We start from the raw sequence: 26,200 nt of genomic DNA, 5'->3' as shown, positions 1-26,200 counted from the left end.
CCCTCCGCCCGCACTGAAGCGGGCACATTTGGTAAGGCTCGCTGCTCTTTGTCCGAAGTCTCGCCAGTCTAACCCCCCCGCTTCGGGTCCCCCCCATCCTGGCTGGTCTCTCCACGCCTGGCCGCCTTCCCAGCCTTGTCCTGGCCTCGCGTCATTTTTTGCCGACGCGCCGTTTACAGAGCGTTCCCTGCGCATGCACAGGGGACGCTCTGTAACTTTCGGGGGGATTTAAACATCCCCCCAATATTTTTTTCAACTTTTTATTTTTGTGCACACGTGGGGACTGGCCCACGTGTGCACAAACCTCCCCCGCCCCCCCCAGCTTCCCCCGGAGCGCTGATTTAGCAATCCGCACTCCGGGGGCAACTTCGCTATTAGATATATTTATTTATTTATTTATTTAATTTCACTTATACCCCGCCCTCCCCGCGTGCGGGCTCAGGGCGGCTTACAACCATTAGGCACAAAGATAAGAGTTACTACTTCAGTTCGAAACAGAAGAAAAAGTGAAAAAATGCATGATCAAATGGATGCAGAACTTTAGAGAGCAAATATCTATGTAACAATAGGAACAATTATGGGAAAAAGGAATTAAGTTCATAACCAGCCAAGCGTTAAGAGAAAATTAGTATAAAATGTTTTTCAGATGGTATATTACCCCAAAGGATATTGGAAAAGTAGACAAAAACTATAATGGAAAATGTTGGAAATGTCAGGGCATGAATGGAACATTTCGCCATATTTGGTGGGCTTGTAAAAAGGCAAAAGCTATTGGAAGGAAATACATGGAAAAATGCAGAATATATTAAAACTGAAATTTCCCATGGAAGCGAAGAATATGCTATTAGGAGTACTACCTAACAAATTACCAAGAAATGTTTGCATTTGGAAGATATGTTTGAATATATGGTTACACTGGCTAGAATCATTCATGCAGCAAAAGTTTGCCCAAGCTTAAAATAATGGGAAAATAAACTTGTGGATTATGCAGTAATGGAGAAATTACCAACATCTGAGAAACAGATTGATTTCAAAATGTGAGGAGAGATAGAGTGTTTATTATGCGATCAGGAGACAAACTAAGACTGAGAAATAGTTTAAAACTTAGAAAGAGGAACAGTTTAAAAATTGTATATAAATGTATTGTAAAACATATGTACTATAAGATAAGGCTGAACGAGAACGAGTTTTGATTATAAATGTATAAGGAAATGAAATATTCTTTTTTAGATATATAATGGAGTTTTCCTTAAACTTTCTTATATTAAAAGTTATAGTTAGTAGAATTATAAAATATAAAATATGCAGTAAACAATATAGTTGTAAAATAGATCAATTATAAAATTTGAAATTTAAAAGGTTTGAAATAAGGATTATTATACTTGATAGAAAACGTCCCAAAAATTGTGATGAAAGGTATGTTGGAGAGTAACAACTTTTATTTTTTATATATATTTTGCAATGTATAATAATCTTTGAGCTATCTAACTTGAATCCATTTCTTGTATCCCTTTTATTAAAGGGGCTGTGGTGGCTTACAGATTAAGACGCTGAACTGTAGACTGGATGGTCTATAGTTTGGCAGTCCGAGGCCCTAGTGCCGCATGATGGAGTGAGCTCCTGTCTCTGGCCCCAACCTAGCAGTTTGAAAGCAAGAAATTGCAAGTAGATAAATAGGTACTGCTTTGGTGGGAAGGTAACAGCGTTCCGTGCACCTCGGTGTTTAGTCACGCCGGCCACATGACCACGGAGAAGTCTTTGGACAGCGCTGGCTCTTCAGCTTGGAAATGGAGATAAGCACCACCCCCTTGAGTCAGATTCAACTAGCTTTCAAACAAGGGAAACCTTTACCTTTTATCTGTTTTATTGCTATTCCTTATTATTATTATTACTATTATTATTATTATTATCTTGTTTTCTAAAATAAAAAAATATTTTAAAAAAGATTTGCTTTTAATATCTGTTGAAACTCCTGACTGTTTTCTGTATTCCTTATGATGACTCACTCCTCCCCACAACAGACACCCTGTGAGGTAGGTGGAACTGAGAGAGATCTTTCAAGAACTGCTTGTGAGAGAACAGCTCTGAAAGAACTTGTAACTGACCCAAGGTCACACCAGCAGCTGTATGTGGAAGCATGGGGAATCAAACTTGGTTCTCCCAGATTAGAGTCCGCATTCCTAACCACTACACCAAACTGTCATATTGAGCCACAAATACCAAGTATTAAATCAGATGCTCCTCAAAAAATCATTTCGTCTTCCCTCAGATGGAAAACAAAGCACAAATGTATTTAGAAGATGCTGAACAGCAGCATTCAGGAGTGTTAAGAGGTGCAACAGGGAGGTACAATGAAAATATAGTCTATATTATTGAGCAATCTTGTTTGGTTGTATCGCAAAGCCCAGTGATTCTAGTACATTTACAGTGTCATGCTATGAAGAGTTACATTCTAAGTTCCATTGACTTCAGTGGACTTAAAAGGGTATTATGCTGCAAAGCATGACACTGCTAAGCATGCATGTGTTTACTTCTACTGAACTGAGCTGAACTGCAGTTCTCTGAGGGAGCAGTTCAGGAACCTTGCATTCCTAACCCAGATGCTACAAATAAGAAACACATTTAGTATATTATCTGGAACCTACCAACACAAATTTAGCAGTCAATCAGAATGAGGGGAATCTCCTCCATTATTATTCCTTTGGGCCTCTCCTAGGAGACAAGTGGCACCTCAAGCAGTGTTAACTGCTTTCACAGCACAGCTCTTTGACCTAATGCTAAGAAAGGAATCAGGTTCCAAAGGATTTGTGTGAACATAATCCCTACCTAAAAGGAGATTAGTTTTAAAGAGGGTAGCAAACACATTGTATTAAAAAGAAGAAGTCACAGACAGTGAGCGGCAACGATGTAAACAGAATAAGAGAAAGAGGTGTTTAAAGTGCATTTCAACAGAGTTGACATCTCTCAACACCATCCAGTCAACTGTTTAACTACAATGAGCTAGACAGGCATACTAGGAAGAGCCATCAATAAGCGAAGAGCCCAAGTCAAAGAAACAAGCTATATTTGACATTAATCCAACATTTCCCAATTGCCTGGCTATTAAAATACTTACAATTAGTCTATCACCAACAGAATTTATGAATCACCATTTTTTTTTAAAAAAAAAAACAGAACTTGTTTTCTACAAATAGGGCAGGCTGTAATTTTACATCAGTGTAACCTACAAAATATCAAAATGGTAAACTCATATCAAGTACTGTACACAAAAAATTAATGCAATCAAGAACAGTTGCTTTTAAGCACATTTTAATGTGACTACATAATGGAGCCATTCAAAGCTTCCAGCTGATACTCAGGGTCTGAACTAGACAGAATCTAGTTCAGAATCAATCTATAGTAAAAAAAACCAAACCAATAATGCTTCACTATAGTCACAATCATCCTTTAAGAATATTCCACAAACCTAAAATTGTGTTCCCAAAGAAGAATATCTAATCTATCCTATAGACTGTCATGGACCAGCCTGGTGCAGCATGGGAGGATGAGTAGACAGCCACCATCATGTCTGGATTCAGCTCAGCAAAGAATCTCCTACCTGTGGACCAGCTGTATTTAATGGAGTGTTCAGTTTCATATTGATAATTCATTGTTTTACTTGTAAGCCACCCACAGGGGTACTCTGGATAGGTGCATAAATATCTCCTAAACACACACATCATTTCTATTTTTCTTTTATTCCTGCGAGGAACCTATTTTGACTGAAAAACAAGTTAAAATATAATAAATATGTTTACTCTGTTGCTTATAATAAATCTAGACGAATCAAGCCTGCCAGGTGCTTGATATTTCATTTTGATTTCACAGCCCCAAGGAGGCAACAAAAGCAGGTGACTTATTGAGCCCCTGGTGGGCTACAAATCATGCAGGCCAGACTGAATGGATGTTTGATCTGATCTTAGCAAGGCTGCACTTAGCAGATGCTGCAATGGCACCTGTGGATACTGAAAGCTTTTATTCACAACACAGACTAACCAACCAAGGACTACAAAGGAACTGATAATGTAATATAAAGCCTATGAGCTTGGATTACTCAGTGATCAGTAGTGATTATACTGCTGTACCTGCTTAACAGCTGTGTGATGGAATAGGACACCAAACACATCCAGGTACAGATGCTAGCCTTTATTACTGGTTGATCTTACTGTTGAACCAGTCCGACATCGCACAGAATGCCAACTGCCAGAGTTAACACTAGGCGATTATCAAGTATTAGGAGATTCCTAATGCCGTAGGCTCCTTAAAGGATTCTCTCTCAGTGCCAACAACTGTGTTCATCTCAGCAACATCTTTCAGCGCTATGAGATCTACCTCAGCTCATCTGCAGGCTTTTTCTGCAGCAGCCCCTGCACTCTCTAGAACGACTTTATGGAAGAGGTCACAACACTGTTTCCCCTGCTGCCTTTCAGGAAACTGCAATGCAGTGCTTTTTAGGGGAATCTTTAACTGACTACATTATGATGTTGGATGTGCTTGTTTTTACGGAATTTTAGGTATGGATTTAGTTTTTAAATGTCTTTAATATACACACTTTACTGCTCTCATGATGGGTGTATATAAGCTGCCTACAGCTCCTCAAGGAAAATGGAAAGGTGGGACAGAAATGTAGGAATACTGTATGAAATTACTGTAACATTTAGTATTGGCAACAATATAAGCCAGGGGTCCACCAATGTGGTGCCCACTCCTGGTGCCCATGATGTGTTTTTAGAAAGTGAGGCTAGGTGGGGCTACTGATCACTGGAGATTTGATTGGCTGAGCAGGAGCTTAGAAACACTGCTTTGACAGCAACTGCCACTACAGCACAAGGACTTTCATGCTGTCACTGAAGGTCATTTGCAGCAGCCCTTTTTGTGGCAGTCTCCACCTCCTGCGGCAGCCATTTTGTAGTTGTGCCCACCAAATTGTGTCAGAATTTTTTAAATAATCTTTTTATTAATTTTCCAAAACTCAGAAAGACAGAAAGAGAGAAAAAAGAACATATCTCTTCATATCGCTTCATACAACAAAGTACTGTAACATAAAAAAGAAAACAGCCAAATATTACTATTAACTCATAATATATTTTGTCCCCAACTTGAATTTAACACATGTCCCTATCAATTTCCTATTCCATCTATATATCAACCCCTAGTTCCAGCGTAATGTAACTACTACAAGTAACATATTATACTAGGAAAAAGGCTCGTTGTGGAAATAAATACAACGAGCTCTAGAAAGAGGCTCTGGGCGGGTGCCCCGGCCTTGGACACTCAGTGTCAATTTGCTCTGGCGACCTCAGCAGGACATAATGCCACTGAGTCCACCATTTTCTCCAGAGGAACTGATCTCTGCTACCTATACAGTTGTAATTTTGAGTGATCTCCAGCCCTCACCTGGAGATTGGCAACAATGGTTCCCCAGAAGGGAACAGTTGGCTTGGAGGGTGGAGTCTATGGCTTTGTACCTGTCCGAGGTCCCACACCTCCTGAAACCTCACTCTCTCCAAGCTCCATCCCTCACATCTCCAGGAATTTCCCACCTGGAGTTGGCAACCCTATCTCCTTCCCAGCCAATCATCAACCTACCTTTATTTCCCCCTCACTCTTCAGCTTTTCACCCCTCACACACCTGCAGCCTCTCCCTTGCTCTGAAGCCCTGACTGCTATGTCACATTGGCTGTCATATGGGGGCCACCTCAGCAGTATATAAGGATACAAAGCCCACCATTTTCTCCAGGGGAACTGATCTCTGCCATCTGGAAAGCAGTTGTAATTCTGAGTGATCTCCAGCACTCACCTGGAGATTGGACACTATTTAGAATGTTAAAGGCAAAAGCCAATCAAGTCACATATGCAAACGACCTCTGTGTTCCGAGGCAAAGGCCAATAAGGCTGCATATGCAAATAGCCTCTGTGTTCTGATTGTCTATGGGGGGGGGGAGAGGAACAGCAAAATGTTTAGAATGTTGGATGCAGGACTCAGGCAAAGCAGCCAATGGATAGGGAGATGACAGATCAGACAGCGAACTGATTTTGGAGCATGTGGAAAGTTCTAGAGAAGTGCCACCACCATTCGGCTTTTATTTATAAGGGAGATTTCCCTTTCTCTAGTTTCAAATAAAAAGCAACAACATAGCCAAAAATGTTCAAAGCACTAAGCAGAATTTCCAATGTGCCCACAGCCCCCCAAAATGGGGACCCCAATATAAGCCATCTTATTTATATTTAGTGCGTGGGAAAAACTTATGTCCTCCCAAAAGGAACCATTTCGTAAGGCAGCTCAATAGGAACAAACATGTGGAAGGCTTCAAAAGTGATTTGAGAGGGGCCCAAGTGCCACAATAGACTGAAGTCCATGACAAAAGAGAAGTCAAAATCAGTAACAGTACTTATGCATTCCTAACGTAAGTGCTAAAAGTATTTTAGTCTTCCTTTTTGCTTAATGTGTCACACAATCACACACAGTTCAACATCTGACCAGAAAATGATGAATACATCCTTCCTCTGAAATTGGCTCTAATCTCAGGCTGAACAGTACTGGGATTTTGTCAGAATTTCAAATGTGCCCACAGCCCCAAAAAGTTGGGGACCCCAATATAAGCCATCTTATATTGGTTACCTTCAAAATAAAGTAACAAAAATGGACACTCTGAGTCCTTACTACAACTGACTTGTAGTACAGCACTGGAGAGATAAATGCCCACCTCTTATAAATCAATGGATCGAGGACCTTACAACTTTATCAACATTCAAACATATTGGCATATAGAAACAACTGCGTATACACTTATTTATTTATTTATTTATTTTATCCTTCCATTTGTATACCGCTCACCCCCTGAGGGCTCTGAGCGGTTTACATATTTAATGAGTACAAGTCCTAACCTAGACCCAGGGCCCCCTACAAAGGTGGGGGGGGGGGACACTTGTTTTTAGATATTTGGAAATCTTGTATTAGAAACTTATTTGTAGATGTGCCACCACTGTTATATTTTTGTTTTTACCATATACGTTTTCCCCCTTTTTTATTAGTTATTTGATTTTGCATTTCCACCCTTGTTCTCCCCTCCCCCTTTTTTAGAAATAAAAAATAAAAAGGACTGCATTCTCATGACTTGTGGGGAGGGGACTGCTAATGTATTATATTCAAGACAGCATGCAGTGCAAGGAAGTTCGATGGTAGTATGATTTTAGTCCACTAAACAGCTCATAATATTAACACATACACACAATTTCAGTATATATCAGTTTTGCTCTGTCTGTGGTCTTTTTATTTCCTCCATTTACACCGTACTTTTCTCCCCAATGGGGATTCAAAGTGGCTTACAACATTTTCCCCTACTCCATTTTAGCCTACAGCAACCCAGTGAGGTAGGTTAGGCTCAGCACACATGACTGGCCAATTATCACCCAACCAAGTTTCCATGCTAGCCACTACTCTGTGCCATTCCAACAGAAGCATCTCTGTTACGAAGGTAGGAAATTCATTTGTAACATCTCAGCAGCAAATCTGAAGCTTGTCTACAATGGGAAGTACTACATTTTCTAATAATTTGGCTACATGCTGAGTTATTTCAGTAGGAATTGATGTTGGGGAGGGGGAATTCTAGCTTGAGTGTCAGCATATAAGTTACAGACTAGTCAAAAAAAAAAAATCCAGCTTCTTACAAGAGCTGAACTTTCCCAAAGTTCACCCCAGTTTGAGATGCTGGGTATTTGTGACTAACTATCCAGTAATGTTCATGTGAATAAAGAAAGGGGTCTCTCAAACATCCAAATAGAGAATTTTATTATATTGTAACAATGCAGTCTAAAGCTGCGTTCTTCAGGCATCTCGCAACTGTGCAAAAACAGATGCTGGCTTGTTTAGTTAGAAAAAGATTCCAATGGTTCATAAAGCAAGAAGCCATTTACTTACATCTTCAGTGTCCTTGACTCGTAAGATCTGTTCCCTCAGGTCCTGTAAATCATTGAACGTGGACTGTGCTGTAATAGAATATACTAGTGCAAACCCCTGACCATTCTTCATATAGAGATCCCTCATCGCTGTAAATTGCTCCTGGAATAAATTTTTTTGAGGAAAAACAGCTTTAGTACAATTACTTAATTGGTACGTATCTAATAAGAATAAGAACAGCATGGCTACTGTTAGAGTTCCACTCCTTGCTCTTGCAGAAGTCCAGTGAAGCATGTGAATTTAATTTTCAATAACTCAGTTATCTCTAACTCAAGATGAAGGGGAGGGTTTTTACAAGACTTAAGGGTTGCTTCACACTCTAAGACGTGTGCAGGTGTTTCATCCCTATATTGTGAGAGGCAGCTATATAGTCTCTTCATCAGGTCCCTGCAAGACCTTACAATGAAATGTTATCATTAGGGATCTTAAAGCTCTCAGAAAAATAGATCTCACTTACTGTCCCTGCTGTATCGAGGATTTCAAGCATACATTGTTGACAGTCTACTTCCACTTGCTATGGAAAAAAATGGAGACAAACTGTTAAAACCTTAAGGCTCTAGAAAGACATGTGATAATTCAGATCTCGATTGCAGCACTGACTACTTTGATACTTTTCAGACTTTCCTGAGTATTCACACAGACAACTGAAGAATTCATGGAAGGTATGTCCATCATTTATATTTTACATTAAGATTTGGAGAGGAGGAATTTTATTTTGGCTCACTGTAGGCTAAAAAGAACAAGAAAAATAGAGGCTAGGGCCACAGTAACAGAAATTATATTTTAAAAATCTTGGCATAAGTTATAGAATATTGGGTTGCAAAATTTCCCAGGTATGATGTAATGCTTACTTTGGAGAGGCACTGGTTATAATATTGAAGAGGATGGCCAAGAACTCTGCTCCCAAGTGTAAAATCAATCCCAAAGTCCTTATTTAAGCATGATGCTACTGAGGCAAAAGAACTTAGCCATGTGACTTTGCCCATGGCCAGCCTGTACACAACACTGTATTAGCAGGCCAGTGCAACATCTGCATGGGCCACGCATTGCTGGAAAGCTAACTCAGTATATGGAAGTTTTCTGTATAGACAGCAGCGTTGGCTAAAACAAAATGCTGGCCTAAGTAGAATCATACTGTGCTCCAGCCAAAGTTACTGTCTGGTAGTTGGTGGAGAAAATATTGCTTCATACTTTACCTTTCTGTAGGAGTCTTCTATTGTAGGGTCATACTTTTCAACAAAAATTCCCTGAACAAACTGTACAGTCTGTGGGGGGAAAGGACACACAGAGAGACAGGTCAGTCAATTGCCTGCAAATATACTTACTCAACAAGCCAAACCAGGTAGAAGTTTTATGGAGCAGAGAGCTTTGGTTTTATTCCTTCTAGTCTCATTTATAAGTCATTGGCCTATTCACTAGTGCCTGAGGATCAACATAATTAACACAGATTTAAGATGCAGAAGTCAAACTTGAAGTACTTAGGCCCCAAATAAGACATGAAAGCCAACAAAGCATGTCTGACTTCATGCCAAAAACGTCTTTCCCCTCCATTATGTGTGTAACCAGTCTAACAGAAATATCTTATCTGGCAAGTCTACTAGATGGAAGAGTTTTAGGTCTCTGGCATTTTTACATGATTGGAAAGCACCACTTTCCCTGCACAGCTATTGCTCACAAGTTCCTAGGACAGCCCACCACCCTATGTGTGTTACTGGACACGTGCAGTGTGATCTTCTCCCCCTTACCTTCTACCACATAGTTTATACCCACCCTGTCATAAACGGCCAAAGCTTAAAAATACAATGTCTGTTTTAAAAGCTGTGCATGCATGCACACATGTAAGTTTCAATATTCATGACTAAGGGTCCTGTAGCCATTATAGTCATTTTAGGTTTGCTTCTTGCAGTCATTAAAAGGGATCAGTTCATAGATACATGATGGGTAAACATGACCAACTAAGCGACCTACTGAGGACCAGGATTCCCACACTGAGAACTGAAGTTATTATACACAGGAGTCCACAAATTTTGGTTGGCTTTGGTAGCCAGCTAAAAATCTATGTTCTTTACAGCCCCTCCAACCCCCTCCCCACACTTTGTAGGATAGGTCTAAGCCTCACTGCAAATGTCATTCAGAGACTTTTCAGACAAAATGGTATCGGATAACATCTCTATTTAAGGTGGAAGATTTTTTGGCTACCTTTGGAAAAGAGATGGGTGCGGAGGAAGACGAAGACAAAGACGAAGAAGAAGAGGAACAGAGACCTCAAGAAGAAGGAGCTATAGGAGGGACAAAACCAAGGGAACAGAGACCTAAAGGCAACCAGAGACGATCACCTGTGGGAACCCGGAAACTGATAAGAGAAAAAAGGCAACAACAGAATGGAAAAAATGATGGATAGAGGAAAGATAAAAATTCTATCAGTAAATGTCAACGGTTTGAATGGACCACAAAAAAGAAGAAGGATATTACATCAATTGGCGAAACAGAAATTGGACTTAATTTGTTTGCAAGAGACACACATATGTAGAAAAGATGAAAAATATCTCAAAAATAAAAAATTAGGAAAAATTTTTGTAGCTTGTGACAAGGAGAAAAACAAAAGAGGAGTGGCTACTTATGTTAAAGATAACTTGTTTCCTGAACTGATATATGCATCGGAAGATGGCAGGATCTTAATGGTGGAAATTCAAAGTGAAGGGAAAACTTTTTTGGTAGTAAACATATATGCTCCAAATCAGGACCAGGAAGAATTCTACAAGAAACTTCATGATCTTATTACTCAACAGGACTCTCAAACTTTTTGCCTTTTAGGCAATTTTAATTCTGAATGGGATAAAGATAAAGATAGAAAGTCGACTACAAAGAAAAGGAAAACAAGGATGGAAACTCCAAAGGCTTTAGTTCATCTGGTAGAAGAATTAAACTTGGTAGATGCATGGAGAGTAAGAAATTTTTCATCAAAACAATTCACCTATTACTCTGCAAGACATGATTCCTGGTCAATAATTGATATGATATGGATCTCAACAACTTTGATAAAAGACTTGCTAGAAGCAGAAATTCAAGCTGGAATTTTTGCAGATCACAAACCGGTATATATGGAACTACAAACGATTAACAAAAAGAGTAGATGGACACTGAATGTGTCAATTTTGAGAAATGAAGAATTTGTTAAGAGAATGAAAACAGAGCTGGAATTTTTCTTCAAAGAGAATAGAAGACCAGAAACATCAATAACAGTTGTATGGGATGTAATGAAGGCGTTTATTCGAGGAAATATGATACAAGAGACAGCAAGAATAAATAAACAAAGGAAACAAAAATATGAAAATTTGCAAAGACAAATACAAAACCAGGAAAATATAATGATGGAAATGACATCAAAGGAGAGTGTGGAAAAATACTTAAACTATTACACCATCAAATGAGCTGTTTATTAAAAGAAGAACTAGCTAAAAAAATTTTTTGCAAAAAAATTCCCCCCCCCCGAAAATGCCAGATGGCTGGCAATAAAACATAAAGGGAATGCTCCGGGTCCAGACGGATTACCTATAGAGTTTTATCATATCTTCAGAGAGCAAATAATAATAACCTTGGAAGATATATGTAACACAGCGAGAAAAGAAGGGAAGATTCCGGATACCTGGAAAGAGGTAACTATTTCTTTGATACTTAAACAAAACCAGGATGAAAAAGAGATTAAAAATTATAGGCCAATATCTTTGTTGAATGTGGACTATAAAATATACGCATCAGTATTAGCTCAAAGACTTTAAAATGTCTTAATAAAAGTGATACATCACGACCAAGCGGGATTTTTACCTAAAAGACAGATGAGAAATAACCTCAGATGCCTAATGAATATCCTTGAATATTATGAAATACATCATGGTAAGCAATTAGCCCTGGTATTCTTGGATGCAGAGAAAGCGTTTGACAATGTTACTTGGCCATTCATCACAGAAACATTGCGAATGGTGGAAGCAGGTGAAAACTTTGTTAAGATGATTCAAGCTATATATAATGAACAAAGAGCAAGAGTAATGGTGAATGGCAAACTGACAAATATTTTTAAGATTCAAAAGGGGACTAGACAAGGTTGCCCTCTATCTCCTCTTATATTTATCCTAGCTTTAGAAGTATTAAGCAATGTAATAAGAAGGGATAAAGAGATTTTTGGACTAAAATTGAAAGGAGAATACAAACTATTAGCTTTTGCTGATGATATTGCATTTCTTATGGAACAAGTGAAGGAAGTAGCCGTTAAACTAAAAGAAAGGATTCAAGAATATGGTCAAGTAGCGGGACTGAAAATAAATGTCAACAAAACTAAGATTCTGCCAAAAAATATGGATGTGAAACAAAGAGAAAAGCTATATCAAGCTACTGGATTTCAAATAGTTGACAAGTTAAAATACCTTGGGATTACAATCACTAATAAGTGTAGTTCTCTTTTTGAAGACAACTACAAAGTGCTATGGGAAAAAAACTAAACAAGACTTAGACAGTTGGAAAAATGTTCAACTATATGATGGGAAGAATTGCAATAATAAAAATGAATATATTTCCTAGATGGATGTTTCTTTTTCAAACAATTCCCATTTTACAAAACCAAAAGATTTTTAAGGAGCTAGAGCAACTAACATCTAAATTTATCTTGCAAGGGAAGCGAGCTCGAATAAGACTTAAAATTATGCAAGAAGTTAAAGGTGGATTTGGAGTTCCAAATTGGCTATTATATTACAGGGCTGCAGCACTAGCCTGGCTAAAGGAATGGATTACTTTGGAAGACAGAAGGCTACTGAAACTCGAAGGACACGACTTAGCTTTAGGATGGAATGCATTCTTTTATTGATTGATTGATTGATTTGATTTTTATCCCACCCTCCCGCCGAAGCGGCTCAGGGTGGCTTACAACAATAAAAATAATAAAACAATGCCTCTAAAACAATATACAATACATTAAAATCACAATTTACCACATTATAACATACACATTATAAAATACACAAGACGGCGACTATAGATACTCAATCTAAGTTGTTGAATGCTTGGCGGAATAACTCCGTCTTCACCGCTTATGGTATGAGAAAGCCTCAACACAGAAATATTTTAAGCTCAACACAGAAATATTTTAAGCAGCACTGGCTAAGAGCGGCTTTATTAAAAGTATGGGACCCAATCTATAGAAAGTTTTATATGAAAAAATCGAGACTCATAGTACCATTGGAAGCATTTACCTTGCCAAATGGCTTTACAGGTGAAGAGCTATTTAGATATCAAGATATTTTGGATGAGAAAGATTGCTTGAAATTGCCAGATCACTTGTTTTGGTGGAATAAAACACAATTTGAATCTATCTACAATAAAGATAAAGAGACTGGCTTTAATGACAAACTAACTGAATTAGAAAAAAATCTTGTATTTTCGGATGATAAACTGATAAAGAAAATCTATAAAATTTTGGTAGAGGATTTGTTGTTAGATGAAACAGTTAAGCAAAATATGATTCTGTGGGCTCAAAAGGTAGGTCACAATATTACTTTGAGAGAGTGGGACCAGATATGGTCTAAAAACATTAAAATGACTAAGGCAGTATCATATAAGAAAATATGTATAAGATGTTTTATAGATGGTATATTACACCAGATAAGCTGGTTAAACAGAATGAAAATTGTTCAGATAAATGTTGGAAATGTAACAATAAGATAGGTACATTTTATCATATGTGGTGGCTTTGCGATGTAACAAAGAGATACTGGAGATGGGTCCACGAGATTACGCAAGAGATATTGAGAACTAAAATACCATTTTTGCCGGAAATATTATTACTAAACATATTTCCAAAGAATTTTGATAAAGGTGATAGATATTTGATAGTACACCTATCTACGGCAGCAAAAATATTATATGCAAAATATTGGAAACAAATGGAAACACCAAAGAAGCAAGAATATGTGAATAAACTGTTGGAGACGGCTGAAAATGACAAACTGTCATCGTTGATGAGAGGGACAACAGACCCAACATTTCAAAAGACGTGGAAAAAACTGTATGACTGGTACAATATAAATACATAGTTTAAAGTAATGAAATGTTTGGTATTATTATTCTCTTTTAGTTAAATAGAAACTATGGTAAAAGATAAGATTATACAGAAACTTAAGCAAATCCATAGAAATGTTTAAATATGGTAATACAGTTATAAGAAAATATACTGATCTCTTTGTATGTTTTATGTGTGTAAGTGGATGTTGGTTATATGTTGTATGTATGTTTGTGTATAATATGAAAAATAATAAGTGTACCTAATGGAACACTTGGTGGTTCTGAATGGTTCAGAGGCTTGGTGTGACATCATGAACAGTTTCCACCCTTCTCTACCAGGAGCAGGGGGATCTTCTAACTTCACACCAAGCTTGCCTTAGCCAGATTTGAAAGTGTGCTGACCAGAGGTGAATGTATTTATAAACCCCTGGCTATGAACTCAACTCTGAGAACCTGAATATGGACATCAGGCTCTAAGCTCCAGATTCATGGTTGATTAGTTATAATTCATTTCTATAGCTTTCTCAGATAAAATATCTACAGGGCATATTGCCCCAAAGTCAAAAGGGTGTATATTTCTGAGGCTACATGGGTGGCAACCTGAGAAAGGGTCCTCTCCATCATGTCCCCAAAATGAAGGAATTCCTTCCCCAGGGAGATCTGTCTGTTCCCTTCTGTCCTTGTCTCCCACCAGGAGGTGATTGGTTAGTATTCACTCCCTGACCCTCCTTCCTGTTTGTGCGGTTTGTTTATATATGTGCTTGTTATTTTATATTTATGAGTTTCATTAAGCCAGGGTTTAACTGGCCACTGCCTTGATGTCACTAATTTGGGTGGCAAGTCAGTATAAAAATGTTTTTATTGAATAAATATAAGATGTATTTCATCTTTCATGTGCAGAGAGTTGTATTGTAAGGATCCTATTTTCTTTCAGCTTCACAGGAATGCTTATCATTACTCTGTTACTACAGAGAAACCTTGAGAAAAGACAACTTGCTGAAGGCCACCAACCAAGTCAACAGGGAACAAAAAAGTTGGAACAGAGCCTTCCGGGCCCTAGCCCTACTGAATGGGCTTCAATAGTTTTCAAGGGGAAATCTTATCCTTCCTGGGAGGGCGATGTGTGCACCTGCTAAGAATAATGATAATAAAATAGTCTATTTTTTTACATTTAAACATTCAGTAGGCATTGGACAGCTCACTTTTAAATATAGCAAAAATCCTTTTCTGCAGTGACTCACATAAACAGCTATTCTAACTACCAGCTCTTAGAAGTCACAAGCAGACTTTTAAGAGCAGCCCTATTTTGTTCAGGGTCAAAGCTGGGATTTTTCTCAAGATGGCAACAAACACAAGCACTAATGCTCCCAAATAAGTGGTTTCAGATTTTGAGAGCCCAGTAGTCTGCAAAAGGCATCACTGTATTTTGGAGAGTGCTGAATGCTTCAGTGGTTTCTTGTGAACGGGGGAAAAACAATTTTTTTTCCTGGGGCTGGGGGGGGGGGGAGAGATGCTCTCTAGGAATTTATTGTGCCACTCCAACTCAATCTACACTGTTATCAAGGAAGAGCAAAGCACCTGCCGGGGCAGCATCACAATGGAAACTCACGATTATAACAGGATTTTTTTTCTCCATAGGAGAGGGTCCAAAAGCTTTTTCAGCTGCCGATAAGGTTAATAATGAGTACAATGGTCTTAATAATCATGATCAAAAGATGCCACAGAGATTAGATACTTCAGTTGAAAGCTGTGATTCTCAGTTAAATCTTCAGTTAATACTAGAAAATGTAATTTGTTTAAGAAGCCATGTACAAGTGGGTAAAAGGTTACAAAAAACTAGCCCACAGGTTTTGATTAATTTTTTTTAAGGACAGAGAGGGGCAGAGCTGTAGACGCTATTTCTAAGACCCTGCCCCATACAGCCCTACAGCAAACAAATTCAAGTCCACTATTGTCTTATCTCGTCCTTCTTACTGTTTTCACAACCAGAATAATAAACAGCAAACCCTCATCCCACAAAAGGAGAGCCTAAATGCTACTACTGTGAAAGTTACTACTGTGAAAGCTGCCAGAAATTTTGCCAGGCACAGGATAATTTGTTTATCTTTATCTCTGAGTAACCAGGATTATTTCATTTCTGAAGAGAGAAAGTCCTGTTTAAATAATGGGGAGACCAGTTCAGCTCTTAGATCTGAAAATCTGGGGCAAGCAAAAAAATATGATCCACAGAATCAATTTTGTTGTTGCCACAATTACAATGGAATTCCATTGAATCTTCTTGACATCACTGCTGAAGGTAGGGATATTCAGGCGCGCAAGCATGAACGCCCATCCCTTCTGTACTTTGAAAGAGTTTGCTCAGATAGACAGTTCGGCATTTTTGTTGGAGGAAGAAGGTCTACTGAAAACGACGAACACACTCTGCAGGCTCTAATCAGCATATTCTCATAATCAAAGGCCCTCAGCCATCTTCTAATGAGCTGGTTCAATTCTTGCCTACTCATTGTTTCTATCACATTACGGGTAATGCCCAACCACGATAGTTCATGATCCAGTAATCTGTCCCAATCACTTGTATGTTGGTCCAACTTAACTAGTCCAAGAAGGCTTGATTCTGGATGCAACAAGAGCATCCTATAGGACGTTTAAGAGATCCTATGAGATGGCACTCAAAGCCGCGAAGAGAGAGTTCTATGTGGCCATGGTTGCATCTGCTAGCTCACGCCTGGCACAATTGTTTAGGATTATTCGGTCATTAACAGAGCTGCCACTGGGCAGACCAAATGCTAGGGAATTGGATATTGGCTCTTTGTGAGCTATTTTGCAGATAAAATCCTGTTGCTCTGCAGTGATCTCCCCGCCAAAGTTGAGACAGTGAGTGAACTCGAGGCTCCATGCATGTCTTCTGGTTCTATTCTGGATTATTTCAGTCCACTCAGCCTTGAGGAAGTTGACAAATTGCTCTCAACGATACGTCCAACCACGTGCAGCCTTGATCTGTGCCCTTCATGGCTCATAAAAGCTGGCCATGAGGGGATTCAAGGTGCCCTCAGGGATATTATCAACAAGTCCCTCATTGAGGGACTGTTCCGAGGGGCACTCAAGGAAGCAATGGTCCACCCTCTCTTGAAAAAAGCATCTCTAGGCCCGGCCAAATTGGCCAACTATCGGCCGGCCTCCAATTTGCCCTATTTTGGCAAATTACTTGAGAGAGCAGTGGCGATTCAGTTGCAGAGCTTTATGGATGACACTTCCATGCTAGACCTGTTCCAGTCCAGCTTTCGGCCAGGCCATAGGAGGGAGACAGCACTGGTCGCCCTCACAGACAACCTCCAGAGGCATCTAGATCAAGGCAGCACAGCGGTATTGTTGCTGTTGGACTGGGATCCAGGGGTTTGCCTTGCAATGGCTTGTCTCCTTCCTCCAAGGTAGGGGACAGAGGGTGGCGTTAGGGGAACAGACATCCCAGAGGTACCCACTGGTTTGCAGGATCCCTACATCCCAGAGGTACCCACTGGTTTGCGGGATCCCTCAAGGGGCGGTGCTGTCCCCAATGTTATTTAACATTTACATGCGCCCCCTTGCCCAGTTTGCCTGGAGGCACAGGCTAGGGTGTCACCAATACGTGGATGACACCCAGCTATATCTGTTGTTGGACAGTCAGTCTGACTCTACCCCAGAAGACCTGGACTCGGCGCTTCAGGACGTGGCGGGCTGGCTTAGATTGAACTGATTGAATTTGAATCCAACGAAGACGGAGGTCCTGTGCCTGAGTCGGAGCGGGTTGGGGGCAGTGTTCCCTCTAAGCTGAGTTATTGTGAGCTAGCTCACAGTTTTTTTAGCCTCCAGCTCAGACATTTTTGTCTTAGCTCAGGAAAGACAGCTCCATAGTAAACTAATTTATGCAGTAGGCATATCGTTCACTCACAACTTTAATGCTAGTAGCTCACAAAGTAGAGGTTTTGCTCACAAGACTCCACAGCTTAGAGGGAGTATTGGTCGGGGGTAGGGATCTCACTACCGACCTTCGGTGGGGTGCCACTGGTGCCAGCGCTGAGGGTCAGGAGTTTGGGAGTGCTCCTGGATGCTGCCTTAACAATGGAGGCCCAGGTAGCAGCCAATGCCAAGGCAGCCTTTTACCAGCTACAGCTGATTAGGCAGTTGGTTCCCTTCCTCGAACACAATGATCTGGCAACGATGATTCATGCTATGGTCACCTCAAGATACTGTAACACTCTCTACATGGGGCTGCCCTTGTCCCAAATTCAGAAGCTGCAGCTAGTGCAAAATGTGGCAGCCAGGCTGCTGATGGGCCTCTCTATACGAGAGCACATCCAGCCTGTGCTGAAGGCACTGCACTGGCTGCCAATAACATACCGGATTCGTTTCAAGGTGCTGTTTTTGACCTTTAAAGCCCTATATGGCCGGAGGCCTGTCTACCTGAGGGACCGCCTTTCCCCGTATGTCCCCCAGAGAGCACTGAGGTCAGGGTCACAAAATCACCTGACTCTCCCTGGTCCAAAAGACGTCAGATTGGCCATCACTAGAGCCAGGGCCTTTTCAGTGGCAGTTCCCCTCTGGTGGAATGAGCTCCTGGAAGACATCAGGGCCCTGCAGGACCTTTTACAGTTCCTCAGGGGCTATAAAATGGAGCTCTTCCACCAGGCTTTCGATTAGAAGCCACCACTGTTAAATGAGTCATCGGAACTGAACATGCTATGGCCCTTAAGTCATAATACTGGATACTGCCTTCGGACCACTTTATAGGTTGCAACGCTGAATATTGCTTTCTTTTATTGGATTACATCATAGGAACTGCCATCTGTATGTACTAGCACTTTATGTAAATTGTTGTTTATGTGAATTTTATTGCCTTTTATTGCATTTTAATTGTTGTATGCCGCCTTGAGCCAGTTTGCCTGGCAAGGCGGGGTATAAATTGAAAGTAATAAATAATAAATTTGATTTTAGGATCCTAATTTTCAGACCGAATGCTCTCCCGCAGGCCTTTGCTTCAAAGAACGTCTCCCCAACTTCATCTCTCAGAGCTATTCCAGACACACACTGAGGAATTCCCAAAACATCGTGTAGGAATTGTGATAGTGGTCTATCGATGTTGTCTGTTACTGCTCTGATCCAAACCCCAGCACAAGTTCACTATTTAACAGCTCAGACCATTCTGATAGATTAAGATGGGTAGCCGAGTTAGTCTGTCTGTAGCAGCAGAAAAGAGTAAGAGTCTAGTAGCACCTTAAAGACCATGGCCGGCTCTATAACTAGGCCAGCTAGTGTCTGGCCTAGGGCGCCGGGCTGTCCAGGGCGCCAACTGCCCTGCCGCCGCCCCCCAAAGCCCCCGTCCTCCTGGCCAAAGCCGCTGCCTGCCTGCTAGTTGCTAAGCTTGATGGCAGCACGCATGCGGCATGCTGCTCAACGGGCGTCCTGCCCGCCCCAAGTTACAAGCACAGCGCACCCATTGGTCCGCTGGCTGCGCCTGCGCCCATCGCTGATCCGTCCCTGCCGTCCTGAGCCAGCCGGCGTGATTTCCACGCACTCGCCAACGACCCAGCAGCAGCCACTAGCCAGCCCAGCCCGGCCATCAACGTCGAGGAGGGGTGTGTGTGGAAGGCAAGGGAGGAAGGAAGGAAGGCGGCCCTGCTCTCGTGGAAACACCCTTCCGTGCCCTCTGCTGGGGGGGCGGAGGGGAGAAGCAGAGAGACGCCCCTTCCCCTATCCGCTAAGTTCTCCCTTCCTCATTTTCCCTCCGCTAGGCTCAGGGGCACCTCGGCCGGCAAGGCGGGAGCGCCCGGGGGCCCACTAGGCAGCCTTCCCGCGCCTCGGGCTGCGTCGTCCTCCTCTGTTGCTTGTTCGACCGAGGGAGGGAGGGAGGGGGCGTTCACAGGGGTGTCAAGTGGCTGCTCCTCGGCCGAAATGAAACAGAACTTGTTGGCACCTTACAGGGACTGGGGGGGGGCGGGGGGAGAAGCGGAGAGACGCCCCTTCCCCGGCTGTCGTTAACTGCTAAGTTCTCCCCTCCTCGTTTTCCCTCTGCTAGGCTCAGGGGCACCTCAGCCAACGAGGCGGGAGCACCGGGGCCCCGCTAGGCAGCCTCCCCACGCCTTCTCCATCTCGGGCCCTGCCCTCCTCTGCTGCTCTGGCACAAACACACACACATTTCCCCGTATGTCCCCCAGAGAGCACTGAGGTCAGGGTCACAAAATCACCTGACTCTCCCTGGTCCAAAAGACGTCAGATTGGCCATCACTAGAGCCAGGGCCTTTTCAGTGGCAGTTCCCCTCTGGTGGAATGAGCTCCTGGAAGACATCAGGGCCCTGCAGGACCTTTTACAGTTCCTCAGGGGCTATAAAATGGAGCTCTTCCACCAGGCTTTCGATTAGAAGCCACCACTGTTAAATGAGTCATCGGAACTGAACATGCTATGGCCCTTAAGTCATAATACTGGATACTGCCTTCGGACCACTTTATAGGTTGCAACGCTGAATATTGCTTTCTTTTATTGGATTACATCATAGGAACTGCCATCTGTATGTACTAGCACTTTATGTAAATTGTTGTTTATGTGAATTTTATTGCCTTTTATTGCATTTTAATTGTTGTATGCCGCCTTGAGCCAGTTTGCCTGGCAAGGCGGGGTATAAATTGAAAGTAATAAATAATAAATTTGATTTTAGGATCCTAATTTTCAGACCGAATGCTCTCCCGCAGGCCTTTGCTTCAAAGAACGTCTCCCCAACTTCATCTCTCAGAGCTATTCCAGACACACACTGAGGAATTCCCAAAACATCGTGTAGGAATTGTGATAGTGGTCTATCGATGTTGTCTGTTACTGCTCTGATCCAAACCCCAGCACAAGTTCACTATTTAACAGCTCAGACCATTCTGATAGATTAAGATGGGTAGCCGAGTTAGTCTGTCTGTAGCAGCAGAAAAGAGTAAGAGTCTAGTAGCACCTTAAAGACTAACAAAATTTGTGGTAGGGTATGAGCTTTCATAAGTCACTGCTCACTTCTTAAGATTTCATATAGCTTGTGTGACAGGATGTGCAATGTGAGCTACACCAAACTCTAGTAAAAGCAATTTTTTACAAGAGAAAAGAACATTTACTCCATTCATGCCCTACCTTTCTCCCCACCAAGGACTCAAACTGGCTTATATTGACTCTTCTCTTCCATTTAAGTCTTACAACAACCCTGTATGGTAACTTGAGAGTGGTTGACTGTTCCAATGTCATCCAGCAAGCTTGCATGGCAGAGTGGGGATTCAAACTTGGATTTTCCAGATCCTAGGGCACTATACCACACGGGAGATCTTTGCCACCTAAAGATTAATTTATTGTTGCATGAGCTTTCTTATGCAAGATCCTACTTCAGATACACCAAGTATAGATAAGTTTAATTTACTATTGTCCTTTGTCCCAGCATCATAGAAATGCAAAGATCAACTGCATCTGTTTTCAATGTTTACTACTTTTATATCTATTTCCACAGAAAAGATAATTCAACCTCAGGGTTGGACTACTGTAATTGTGGGGCTGCCCTTGAAAACAACATAGAGACTGCAACTGCTTCATAATGCGGCAGACCAATTACCGTCATCAAACAGGAACACAACTTGACTATTTTAAAACATCTGCATTGGCTTTTTATGGGAAACTGGCTACAGGCATTTCCAGGGGATGTAATTTGTGGTTTTATTGGTTTTTTGCATGTTTAAATTGGGATTTTTAAGCTGCCTTGAGCCACAGGGAAAGGGGTGGTATAAATATTTTAATTAACTGCTTTAAGACCAGCGCAGAACATTTTAGAAACTCAACTATATTTCAGCCTATTATTTAATCTCTGTGAAGCAGGTCATTATCAGGGCTGTGGCAGCCCCCAACCCTCTCCCCACCCCAGACCACTCATTATGGCAGCAGAGGAAAAATAATGAGCCAGACTAACCCCAAAGAATTTCCAGTAGATACAAGAGCATCACATTGACAGCATGACACAACTGTAAAGTCTACCCCAGAAATGATGTAAAACTATAGATATGATGGGGCCCACCATGTCCCCACCCCACAATCTCCTTCTCGATGCCAGCTGCTGGCTGGCAACCCTAATCACTATTATTTCTGTAACAGTGAACAATAGTGCCTTATCCAGGCACACACAACATCTCCAAACCTATCAGCATTAAGTTGTCTAACTGGCTCCAAGTTCACAAGCTTAGTCCACACCACAAAAAAGTACACACTCTTTTGGGTACAAGTTCTTCCCTTTCTCCCCAGTTTATTCTTCTAAAGCAATGTTTGGGCACTGATGGCCTGGACACTGATTGCACTGATGGCTTAATTTCAATGTCAAAGAGAACGGCAACTCATCAAACACCAAATGCCACAACTACCTCACCCCTGACACACCACCTATAATTCCTTGCCCTCCAAGATCAACTGTTCACACTCCTAATTTTATTCTAGGAGACTTAGCTGTCACTTAAACAGGAAGAGAACATGGGGGAATAGTAATTTTAAGACTTCTAATTTAAAACAGCCACAAATGTTTACCAGCATCTAAAGTATGGTATTTTTAACCTTCCAACAACAACTCAGATTCAGTATTTTGGATACTGCTAGTCTGAGCACAAGTAAGGATTCTAGCAGTCTGTCAGGCTGCAACTGCACAAGAGAAAACGAGAGATGGCTTACAAGAGAAAGTGATAATCCTTACAGAATGCTAAAGATTGAACCTTTCTGCAGCACATGGTGAAACTCAAGTGAGAACGACCATTGGTTACTCACCGTGAGGGGTCCTTCTCCTCTGAGGCTTGGAGGACACTTTGTGGGTGATTCCCATCTATCAGTTAGGGAGGCAGGACTAATTTCAATTACTTCCTGTTTCCTGTAGTGGAAGTCACCCTAGGCTCAGTTCTGGTGCTCCGAAAGCAATACACTAACTTAACCACTGTAAAAAAGAGAACTTGAACATCATCAACAACAAGAGTATAGCCAAAATCACAAACATTGGAACAGGAAGAAAAAGGTGAGTCCCCTCTCTCACGTAATCTCCTTATTATTATTATTATTTTTAAATAGAGTGTGAAAGAACAGCATAGTAGATAGAAGAAATGATGACCCAGGAGGGCCAAGATGTCCTCCAAGTCTCAGAGGAGAAGGACCCTTCACGGTGAGTAACCAATGGTCATTCTCCCTTTGAGGTGGAGGACATCTTGTGGGACCTCCCAAAGCAGTGTCCCTAATTTTGGGGAGGCTAGTTGTCATCAAGATTAGAACAGACTGCAGCACTCTCCGTCCGAATGCTGCATCAGCAAAGTCATACACATCTTGTAATGCCTGATGAATGTGGATAACGAAGACCACGTAGGAGCCCTGCATACTTCCTCCACCGATGCCCTGTTGGCAAAGGCCACATTTGTTGCAGCGCTGCGAAGAGAGTGGGTTGTGATACCTGCAGAAACTCGTTTCATACTCCTGTAGGCTTCAGTAATGCAGGACCTCACAGTGTTGCTTATGGCAGAGTTAGACATCTTTCTCCCTGTGAGAAGAGGAGGAATATTAACGAACATATCTTCTGTCTGTCTGAAAGAGGCCATTCTGAGAATATAGCATTTGAGCACTCTCCTCACATCCAGTGTATGCCAAACTTTTTCCTCCAGATGGGTTGAATTTGGAGAAAATGATGGCAAACAAATCTCTTGTGATCTGTGAAACTTAGTATTGACCTTTGGGCAAAAAGGTAGAATCTGTTCTCAGAACTACCTTGTCTTTGTGAAAAACACAGCTCCGACTGAATTGACAGAGTGCCTAGTTCAGAAATCCTCCTGGCTGAAGTAATGGCTACCAGGAACAAAGTTTTCATTCTCGGGAATTTGAGCGGAATGTGCTACATCGGCTCAAAGGGTTCTTTCGTAAGAGCTGTGAGAACAGTAGTAAGCTTCCAAGTTGGAAACCTATGTCTCTTGACTTGAATCCTTGAATAATGCCCCTCTGAGGAAACGGTGAATGTGAGGGTGCTGAGAGATGTTAAGACAATTGTACCGGGGCAGGACCAAAGCTAGGGCCACCATCTGTTTCTTGAGGGTCGCTGCCCTGAGACCGCTTACTAGACTGTCCTGTAGGTACTCCAGTAGAGGTCTAATTTCTGGATGCAATGGGTCAGCCTTCTTCCGCTGAGCCCACTGGACAAAGGCCTTCCAAGTAGTATTGTAGATCTTTGAGGTAGACGGCCTTCTAGAGGCCATGATCGTATTGATAACTGGCTCTTTGTAGCCTAGTTTTGATAGCTTGTCCCTTTCAGTCTCCATGCGGTTAAGCAGAACCACCCTGGCATGGTATGCCAAATTGAACCTTGAAGCAGCATGTCTTTTGAGACTGGAATGGTTAGAGGAGGAGTCACCACCATCTCCTGTAGCGACATGAACCAAGGATGACGATGCCAGTATGGTGCCACCACTATGATCTCTGCCCTTAGAACTCGTATCCTCCAGAGAAGCTTGGGAAGTACAGGAAGAGGAGGAAATGTATAGAAGAGCCCCTCGGGCCAAGGAAGCAGAAGGGCATCCGTGGCTTCCATCTGGGGATGAAAATATCCAATATAAATCTGTCCAGTTGGTTGTTGAGCGGAGAGGCAAATACCGTGGAATTCCCAATGTTGCCACTATGAGCCAGAAAAACTCTCTTGTGTAGGGACCATTCGCCCTCCTGGACTGTCTGGCGGCTCAGCCAATCTTCTTGGGTGTTGATGACTCCCTTCGCATACTCTGATTGATGTCAGATTGGATTCTGCCCAATTCAATAACTGAGTCGCTTCCCTGTGTAGGGCTAAGGACCTGGAGCCCCCATTTGTTGAGGTAAGCCTTCGCTGAGATGTTGTCCATCTGAACAAGGATGTAGTTCCCCCTGATCTGAGGGGCGAAGTGTTGAAGGGCCAGCCTAATGGCTCGAAGCTCCGGGAGATTGATCATCAGTTTCCTTTCTGCTATGGACCATCTGTCCTACACTGGTTGACGGAGTAAGTCCCCCCCCCACCGAGTCTGATAGACTGATGTCATAGAAAATTTGGATCCGGTCCTGGATCCAAAGGGACTTGCCTTGAGACAGATTGTTCAACTTGGTCCACCAGCAAAGACTTAATTTCACCTGGACAGGTACTATGGACCATCTGCCCCCTTCAAGGAAAGATCTATCTGTAAGGCAATAGAGTTTGGGTATGGTAATAAAAATAGCTGTAGTTGTCTGGAGTGAAACCTTCCCCATTGTAGCGTGTCAAAAGCCACGACCATGAGGCCTATCATCTTGGTCAGGGTGAAGTCCTGGCTTGAATAATTTGGTTAACCTACTCTTTGACCTTTCTGGCCTTTTTGACAGGAAGATAAAGCTTTGTAGCTCTAGTGTCCATCACCACTCCAAGTGTTCCAGATGATGTGTGGGAGTCAGAGAGCTTTTCTGCATGTTCACCAGGAACCCAAAGTCTTACAAGCACTGTGAATGTGAATCCCTTGTTCTCGAAGACAAACGACCAGATGAACCAGGATCTTTGTAAACACCCAGGGAGCTGATGAGAGGCTGAAGGGCAGGGCTCGTAACTGGAGATAAGTCTCCCCCATGCAGAAACGTAGGAATCTTCGATAGTGTAAGAAGATTGGAACGTGCATGTATGCCTCTGCCAAGTCGATGGAGGAGAGGAACTCCCCGGGTTGTAAGGCGTCCACAATGGATCTGAGGGTCTCCATGCGAAAGTGTCTGGGTTCGACATATCTGTGTAAGTATTTCAAATCTAGGATAGCCCTCCAATCCCCGTTCTTTTTGGGGACCATGTCTCTTGTTTGTTTACAGGGACAATTCTATCGCCTGAATGTCCAATAAGTGATTTGTCGTAGATCTGGTTCTGTCTCTCTTTATTGGTTTTTGTGTATAGGAGAGACGCTGAAACGCTGAGGTGGAATTAAATGAAATTCTATCTTGTATCCTTCTGTGACGAAGTCTTTGTCCAGAAGTCAGGATGGGAGGCAGACCATGCTTGGATGAAATGTAGCAGACGCCCCACCACCACCAGTGGATTCAGATAGTCATACCTTTGAGGCTTCGGGGTCCCGATCCCCTTTTGTCCAGTCTGTCGCCACTGGAACCTGTTC

The 26,200-nt window shown here is 41.9% G+C and overlaps 1 protein-coding gene across 1 annotated transcript in view; it reads right to left on the bottom strand.

The window, feature by feature from the left end:
* Positions 1 to 26,200, bottom strand: part of RAP1A (RAP1A, member of RAS oncogene family) — a 141,526-nt gene that overhangs the window by 11,758 nt on the left and 103,568 nt on the right. The window contains exons 4-6 of the mRNA XM_015413398.1: positions 9,196 to 9,264; positions 8,457 to 8,513; positions 7,961 to 8,101 (exon numbers count right to left, since the gene is read on the bottom strand). Of these exons, the coding sequence (XP_015268884.1) occupies positions 7,961 to 8,101; positions 8,457 to 8,513; positions 9,196 to 9,264 (267 nt within the window). The remainder of the gene's footprint in view (positions 1 to 7,960; positions 8,102 to 8,456; positions 8,514 to 9,195; positions 9,265 to 26,200) is intronic.

The sequence above is a fragment of the Gekko japonicus genome, unplaced genomic scaffold, assembly GCF_001447785.1.
Source record: "Gekko japonicus isolate JY-2015 unplaced genomic scaffold, Gekko_japonicus_V1.1 scaffold1043, whole genome shotgun sequence".
In the NCBI taxonomy this organism is placed as follows: domain Eukaryota; kingdom Metazoa; phylum Chordata; class Lepidosauria; order Squamata; family Gekkonidae; genus Gekko; species Gekko japonicus.
This window is presented reverse-complemented; position numbering and strand designations above follow the sequence as displayed.